At 41.5% G+C, this 8,679-nt stretch overlaps 1 protein-coding gene across 2 annotated transcripts in view; it reads left to right on the plus strand.

The window, feature by feature from the left end:
• Positions 1–3,017: 3,017 nt before the first annotated feature.
• Positions 3,018–8,679, plus strand: part of OAT (ornithine aminotransferase) — an 11,849-nt gene continuing 6,187 nt past the window's right edge. For both annotated transcript variants that reach the window (XR_624770.1, XM_009078096.1), the window contains exons 1-6: positions 3,018–3,243; positions 4,120–4,344; positions 4,472–4,567; positions 5,923–6,050; positions 6,766–6,888; positions 7,483–7,611. Coding sequence is in view for 1 of the 2 variants with exons in the window: in XM_009078096.1 (XP_009076344.1) it covers positions 3,045–3,243; positions 4,120–4,344; positions 4,472–4,567; positions 5,923–6,050; positions 6,766–6,888; positions 7,483–7,611 (900 nt within the window). In the remaining variant the exon portion in view is untranslated. The remainder of the gene's footprint in view (positions 3,244–4,119; positions 4,345–4,471; positions 4,568–5,922; positions 6,051–6,765; positions 6,889–7,482; positions 7,612–8,679) is intronic.

Raw genomic sequence — 8,679 nt, forward strand, 5'->3', positions numbered from 1 at the left:
GCAAGTGCTACGAGCAGAGGCTGAGGGAGCTGGGGTTGTTTAGCCTGGAGAAGAGGAGACTCAGGGGAGACCTTATCACCCTCTCCAACTCTCTGAAAGGAGGTTGTAGTCAGATAGGGGTTGGTCTCTTCTCCCACGTAACCAGCAGTAGGATAAGAGGGCACAGCTCTGCCAGGGGAGGTTTAGGTTGGATATTAGGAAGAGATTTTTTACTGGCAGAGTGATCAGACATTGCAATGGGCTGCCCAGGGAGGTGGTGGATTCACCATCCCTGGAGGTTTGCAAGCTGAGACTGGATGTGGCACAAGGTCTAGTAATCACGGTAGGGTTGGACTTGATGATCTTGGAGGTCTCTTCCAGGTTGGTTCTATGATTCTGTGATTTACCTGTGAGATCTGCAGGCACAGGTTCCTGTCTGGGTGTTTTTGCTCAACAGCTGAGCGAAGCTGTTCAGTGTTTACAGCTGTACTTCGAGTGGCTTAGTTGTTCTGATGCAAGACCTTTTTTGCACTCGCTGTAATTCCCTGGCTTCTGGTTCCTGCTGCAGGGCATGATCGGATTTCTCACCTCCTCACAGTTGGCAATGACTCTGCTTTGTTTTTTTTTTATTTGGTTTGTTGTCTTTTTTCCGTATTGTGCCTCTCCTCTTTCCTGAAATCTCTGTTCATCTTGTTTTGCTGAATCATCAGCACCAAAATATTCTTCACCCTTTAACTCAGGATTCACCTCTAATCCTCAGCTTCACTCAGCCCTACCCCATGTAATCCCCCACACCTCAGCTAAAATGCTGTGGCCTCACTAGCACAGTTTACAGGACATTTCCCATCATGGAGGCAAAAACCCCTTTAAAAAAAATTCTGATTAACATTTCCCAACCTGAAAGAAGTGAATCAGGTATCTCAGATTGTGGATCTGTCATTCTTCATGCAGAAAGGTACCTCTCTGGGCAGATGAGAGTTTAATTTCCTTACACCTTTCATTTCAAGAACATCTGGAAAATCTCCAGAATACAGAAGCTTGTGATAGAATTAGCTGCTGTGCCATGGAGCTTTGCCAGGGCCCAGGATGTCACAGACCTGGCAGTCTGAGGACTTCAGTTTCAGGAGTTAAACAAATTAGTTTTGAGTGGTCAAAATTTTTTCTTGTACAGTGTTTGTCTTTTTTTTTTTTATTTGCCAAATCTTTAAATTACAGTCCTGAAAAGGATCAACACAAATGGCTAATATTTAACAGCTTGTGAAATGCCCAGAGCTGTGCAGCTGCTGTTCATCTCCTGCTGGAATGGAGACTATTGATTTTTCTTGAAGATCTGGGGTTTGGTAGCTGATTTTGGGAGACAGAGGAAATAATCTTTGGCTTTGGGTAGAAATGAGGAGCAGCAAAATAAAACCTGAGTTGTCTGCTGGAAAAAGTGCCTCCCTGTTCATCAGGAGGCACATGCAGGGGGCAGATCTTTTTAAAAATAAATTAGGAATCAGTCCATGGCTTAATACTTGTCTCTGCCTGAAATAACAGCTCCCTTGTGTAAACCCTCTTTGCATTCTCCTGCTGATATTTAATAGCTGTATTTTGGTTAGGTTTTACAGTGTGTTGCTGTTAGGTGTTGCAGCAGTGTCAGGGCTGCTCAGCTCTTCAGTTTGCTGTGGAGTGTGTTCCAGAGGAGGCTGCAGTGTCATGCTGCTCTGGGATCTGCAAGACTAGAAACTTGAGCTCTGAGAGCTCATGGTGGCTCTCTGCTGTTCCCAGTGCTTGATGCTGTGAGGAGAGTTTGCCTAAACAGCTTTTGAAGTGCCAGCTCTTTCCTCTGGGATGTGTCTTTATGTTGACTGAGGTGCAGGCACAGAGGGGAAAACAAAGTGCATTTGTCTCATGAAATTCTGCCCTGAGATTATCCTTAGATGGTAACAGCACAAGGTTGTGGATTCAGGGGAAATTGCTGTGTTTTAGTATGAAAATACAGAGTGACCTGATGCCAATATCTGACACACTAATACTTTCCATCTGTTTTTTGATCACAGAATGGTTTGTGTTGAAGGGAGCTTAGAGGTCATTCAGTTCCACCCCCTGCCATGGACTGGGACACCTCCCACCAGCCCAGGGTGCTCCAAGCCCCATCCAACCTGGCCTGGAACACTCCCAGGGATGGAGCAGCCACAGCATCTCTGGGCAACCTGTGCCAGTGCCTCAGCACCTCACAGGGAAGATTTTCTTCCCCAGTATCCCTGCCCTGCCCTCTGGCAGTGAAGCCATTCCCCCTTGTCACTCCAGACCTTTGTTCAGAGTTCCTCTCCAGCTGTCTTGTAGCCCCTTTAGACACTGGAAGGTCTCCCTGGACCCTTCTCCTCTCCAGGCTGAAGAGAATGATGGTCTTAAAATGGCACTAAAGGTAGGACTCTATGGGCAGGTGGCAGCATTCTAAAATCCAGAATGCAATTCATATAAGAAGTCACAGATTGTGCTTGTTAAAGCTGATCTCAGGTAAGACTAATCAATCCTTTATCAAATTTGGTCGTGTTATCAGCTAAACATGATTTGTTATCAGCTAAACATGATTTGTGTCAGGTGCTTTTTCCTAGTATTACATTATTTACTTTCTGATAAGGTTGGGTTTATAGTAGAAGAAAAGGCATTTAAATAGCACAAGAAGTTTGATAAACTCAGCTTTGTTATTGTAGTTTGTCAGTAAATCTAGTCAGAATTTAAGGCAGAGTGAAAAAGGAACACTTACAGGAAGGATGATGTGGTTAGTTCATGGACTTGGTGAGTCACGGTTTAGTTTTCGTTCTGTTTCCATGAGTGTGCATGAAACTAGAAAAAAATACTTATTTGCCCACATGAATTTATACTTCATACAAGTACACATTAATTTAGAGTTCATATAAGCTTTCTTGGTTGAACTGCAAAAGAGTTGAGCAACCTGCAGTCCTGGCAGTAAACCCACTTCCCTCATGTCATGCATTTCTTCTGGAGTATTCTTAGTGCTAATTATTGACTTTCTTAATTTCCCCCCGACCAGATCCAGAACAGAACACCTGAAATCCATCATGTTTTCCAAGCTCAGCCACCCTCAGAGCCTTGCTGCTCTCTGCAGAGGTCTCCGTGCTTCGCTGAGTTCTGCTGCCTCAGTTGCTCCCAAAAAAACTGTCCAAGGGTCTCTCACCTCTGATCTGATCTTTGAACGGGAGGCTAAGTATGGTGCCCACAACTATCACCCACTGCCTGTGGCTCTGGAAAGAGGAAAAGGTACTTTATGGGGGTTTTAGGGGTGTGTCTGTGTAGGTGGGATTGGAGCTATTTCTGAACCTTCCTTGGGTTTGTTTTTTGGGGTGGGATTGAGGTAATTGATGACCTAAAGACAGCTAATTGCTGGTTAGAGAACTGGAGCATTATGCATAAGGCCACCTGGTAAAACTCTGGTCTCTCTGAAAGGCTTTATCTAAATAAAGGTCTTAAGTTCTGATAATCTTTGGAATAAGAGCAAGAAAACTTCCCAGCAACTGTTTCTCCTCTTGCCTCATGTGGAGAGGTTTAATGCTAGTGTGAACAGGAAAAGGTGCATGGGAACCATATTTGAGTTCTTGTGTACTGTTTCTCTCTTATTACTTAATTTAGATTTATTCTGGTCTTTAATTATGTTTCAGGGACATTTTTGGTTCTATGAGTTTAGTGCTCCAATAGTTTTTCTTTATCAGTACACATTTTTGACAGCTCAGAGCCACCAGTTCCTTCAGTTTTGAGATTATTTGCATTCTGTTGTTTTTGTTCTTTCTTTCATGACCTCCAGTTAATTCTCTCACAAATGTTTTCTCCTCTGTCTACATTTAAGGGCCTGAAAGAGACACTTGGAGGGGAAAAGATGTTCTGATACTACTTACTAACTCCATGGAATATCAGCTTTATACGGGAAATGCTTTTTTCTAGATTCCTTATTTATAGTTTGTTCCTCAGTATCTCCTGTCAGCTGATTATTAGTTAGAGGCCCCTTCAGGAATGCTCTCAGGAACAGGAAGAATACCCTTTAATTTGACCAGGTTGTGTTGTAGCCCTTAGTTTATACCATTCAATATTATCTCATGTCTTCTTTTCTTGTGTATATTGACCACACCTTTGTTTTCCCAGGTGTTTATGTGTGGGATGTTGAAGGTAGGAAGTATTTTGACTTCCTGAGTGCTTACAGTGCAGTTAACCAAGGCCACTGTCACCCAAAGATTGTGGATGCTCTGAAAGCTCAGTCTGAAAAACTGACCCTGACATCCAGGGCATTCTACAACGATGTCCTGGGGGAATATGAGGAGCTTGTCACCAAAATGTTCAATTACAACAAAGTTCTTCCAATGAACACAGGTAGAAAAATGATTCCATTTCCATTTTATTTCTTTGCTGTGAGATTCAATGTTCTTAGAACATTTGTTACTGCATCAATGGCCTGTCCCATGTACAGGAGGGGTAATGGTGCTGCTCTGTGTTTCAGGGGTGGAAGCTGGAGAAACTGCCTGCAAACTGGCTCGGAGATGGGCATACACTGTGAAAGGAGTTCCAAAATACAAAGCCAAAATCATTTTTGCAGGTATGTAAAGTGCAGTGAGTTGAGGCATTGAGGAGGAAGAGAGCTCTAGACACTGGATGGATGAGAAGCAGCCCTGAAGGCACCTGGAAAGCACATTCAGTCCTCCAAGCTCTTTTAACCCCTGAAAGTGCAGTGTGTCTCTATTCCAACTGGTTGTTTTTATATACCTTTCTGGTGAATTCATCCCTCAAACTGCTGCCACTCCTCTCACAGATTGCACAATAGGCTTAAAACTGCTTCCCTCTTAGGCTTCATCTACCAGTAGCTTTCTTCTGCATTCTTAAGGCTTTCAGAAACGGGCATCAACCCAGTAAAGCCATATTGGAGTCTTGACCATATAATGAAAGCAAAAGCAAAGTGCTAAAGTAAATGCCGGGTCCTGATTCTCTGCTGGAATACTTCCTTTACCTGCCTGCTCTGCTTGGCTCTGTGACAGGGACAAGTTACCTGTCCCTGAAGAGACTGTTGTGTTTATTTGCTAAATAAAAAATAAAACATCCCATATATAATGAAAAAAATCTTATATATTTAGTGCACTTTGGTTATAGAGAAAGTCTTTCTGGCAATGCTAATGTTGTTCAATGGTTCTTAAAACTTAAATATTACCAGTAAATATTACTAGTTATTACTATATTATTACTAAATATTGGTAAATTAGATATGATTGCTAAATTATTAGTAAATGTTGCTACTAAATATTATATATTAAATTTCTTTGGGGAATTCTTTGAGCAAATATATTTCTCCTTCCTTAATCTTCCTTAGTCTTATTAGCACCTTATTGATTAGCTGAGAGTCTATTGGTTTCACTGAAGTATTAAAATGAAGATATGATTGTCTTGGTAGTAGTTGGCTCCCAGACATTTTAACAGATGTTTCTTAGCAAAATAGTGCAACATTACAATATTTTTACCAATATAAACAGGTTCTCCTGCACTTTTAAAATGCACAGAAATATAATATTTTTAGGCTTACAGGCAGCTTTAGTTTTAGGACTTAAATGATAGATTATGTTTATTTTTCCCCCTATATTTAATAGGTAATATTTATGTAAAGGCTGAACATCTTCCATAAAAGTTATCTGAGTTATTTTCAGTTTTTCAGGCTCCTAACAAATGTAATGAGGTGATTTTGTGTACTTTCCAGGTCTTACAGTATAGTTTTCTCTTGTTTCTTGCTATGTGCTTTTGCTATAGCCACACAGTGTATTTCTGGCATCAAGACAAAATGCTAACAACTAGAAGGATGCTAATAGGCTAATTGTTAGATAACTCTTAAAATGCATTGCCAAGTGTGATGTCCTTTACACTGTTCTGGCTCTTGGTCAGTTTTGTAACCCTCTGGTTCTTTTTCAGCTGGCAACTTCTGGGGCAGAACAATGTCTGCTATCTCCAGCTCTACTGACCCATCCAGCTATGATGGGTTTGGACCCTTTATGCCAGGTTTTGAAGTGATTCCATACAATGACCTGCCAGCTCTTGAGGTATCTGACAGTTTGAAACATGTTCTTTGGCATTAAGATACATAAGAAAGATATATGTTATAATTGTGTACAGGAAAATATGTGTAAATTCTGCTGTGGTTTTGATTTTCAGTTTGACTGTAGGATGTGAAAGAAAAACCACATGATTTATTTCCTTTCCCATGTCACTAAGATGTTCAGGGTACAAATGAAGAAGGTACTGGGAAAAGCTGTAGTCAATTCATGCTGGGACTCACAATATCTCTTGTGTCTTGTGGACTTCTAAACATTTTAGAACTTGATAGTGCAAGAATGTACCTGTGGACTTTGCTTTAAGGTGACAAACTTGTTCTGGAGAGGCTCCATGCTTGTCTTGGTCAAGGGAAGAGTTGAGCAATTGTTTGTCTTGTATGGGGTAATGCAAAACTGAGGGTGTTTCTGAGGTAACTTGAGAACTGAGTTAATTATCTGTTTGGCTGGGTTTGCAATTTTTAAGCTTTGGACTTGCCCAAGCAAGCACACAGCTGATTTTCCAAGGCAGAGAGTGACATGAACTTCTGTGTTGGAACTGAAATGGCACTAAGGGATAAAACTGCCTGACATGAGTGCTATTATCATCCTTCGAGGAAGAACACCAGGGCTAGAATTAGGTTCTGCTACATGTATTTCCTAAATGTGACCTGAGTTTAAAGCTCTTTCTTTTTTGTCTTTCCTATCCACATCTCCATTTTCACAGAGAGCTCTCCAAGATCCCAACGTAGCAGCTTTCATGGTGGAACCAATTCAAGGTGAAGCAGGTGTGGTTGTTCCTGACAAAGGTTATCTGACAGGAGTGAGGGACCTCTGCACAAAACACAATGTAAGGAATTCATCGTGAGAAGGAGCCTTAAGCATTACACGCTGTGTTTGATAATTTCCTTTTCTTTCAGTGGAATAGTGCAGGACACTTCTTGTATTTCCTGGCAGTACCTCTGCAGAAAGTACTTGTCAGCAGTGCACATTCTTCACTAGTTCTTCCTGCCATCACTGATTTAAGTTGCTAATGAAAGTTCTTGAGCTGCATTTATTTTAAATTAATTTTTAATTTCTTCTTCACATTGTAAGTTTCTTGGGTCCAAAGCCAATTACTGCAGTGGTGCTACCATAGCTGTCAGGGGCCCTTGTTGCTGGAGTGCTACCAAGAACTAGCAACACTAGTGGGTCACAGAATGAAACACTGAAGAAAATGGTCATTATTGGTCCCTGTTTTAAAGCATCAGTGGTTTCTGTTCCAATAGAATTCAGATTCTTAATTTGCAAGTGCAGAATTCCTTCTATATTGACATATTATTAGTAAAATTGTCTTCATTATTGCTGTGATACCTCAAAAAAAAAAGAGCTTAATTGTTTGAATTGAGTCAGGAGTGGAAGACAATCTGTTCTACGTGGATGTATCTTTTTTGTCTCTCTGCAGGTTCTGTTTATTGCTGATGAAATACAAACTGGTTTAGCCAGAACAGGGAGAATGTTAGCTGTTGACCATGAAAATGTGAGACCTGATATAGTTCTGCTTGGAAAGGCCCTTTCTGGTGGCTTATACCCTGTGAGTAACAAAGACATGTCAGTAATCTGCAGTAACATCCTATTATTCAAATATTTGTTGAGTAATGATTTTTCAGTAGTTAACACGGAAAATCTCCCAGTTGAAAGAAATGTGATGCCTGTGGTGCTTGGAAATTGGTGTGTACAAGATTAGCTATGATTTATGACCATATAGTCCAAGCTGTGAGAGACACATAATAAAATAGTACCTAAAGCAGTGTGGGCAGCAGGTCAAAAGAGGTGATTCTCCCCTTTTGCTCTGCTCTGGTGAGACCCACCTGGAATACTGCACACAGTTCTGGTGTCCTCAGCATAAGAAGGACGTGGAACTATTGGAGCAAGTCCAGAGGAGGCCACAAAGTTGATAAGAAGACTGGAGCATCTCCCCTATGAGGACAGGCTAAGGGAGTTGGGGCTATTCAGCCTAGAGAAGAGAAGGTTGTGTAGAGACCTCAGAGCAACTTTTCAATATCTGAAGGACCTACAAGGAGCTGGAGAGGGACTCTGTGTTAGGAACTGCAGTGATAGGACAAGGGGTAATGGGTTCAAAGTGCAGGAGGGGAAGTTTAGGTTAGATATTAGGAAGAAGTTTTTTACTCTGAGGGTGGTGAGACACTGGCACAGGTTGCCCAGGGATGTGGTTGCTCCGACCCTGGCAGTGTTCAAGGCCAGGCTGGATGAGCTTTGAGCAACCTGATCTAGTGAGGAGGTGTCCCTGCCCAGGGCAGGGGTTGGGACTAGATGATCTGTAAGGTTCATTCCAACCCTTAAATTCTATGATTCTAATACTACCTTTATAGCTGAAATGGCTGTTTTCCTGTCAGGAAAATAAGTGTCCAGGGATCAGCTTTCCATTCTGGAATTCCTGCTTAGTCTTTGCTCTCTCTGGAGAGCAGTTTGTCACAATCTTCCTGTGATTAATTTCTAGCTGAATTATGGAAAGGCTAAAAAAAAATACTGATATATGTTAAAACACCCATTATAAAGCTATTTTGGAGCAACTGGCATTAATTCACTTGTTTGGCATGTCTGCCTGACTGATTTTATCCTCTTGGAGTGACTAAAATTC

The sequence above is a fragment of the Acanthisitta chloris genome, unplaced genomic scaffold (assembly GCF_000695815.1).
Source record: "Acanthisitta chloris isolate BGI_N310 unplaced genomic scaffold, ASM69581v1 scaffold23057, whole genome shotgun sequence".
Classification (NCBI taxonomy): Eukaryota; Metazoa; Chordata; class Aves; order Passeriformes; family Acanthisittidae; genus Acanthisitta; species Acanthisitta chloris.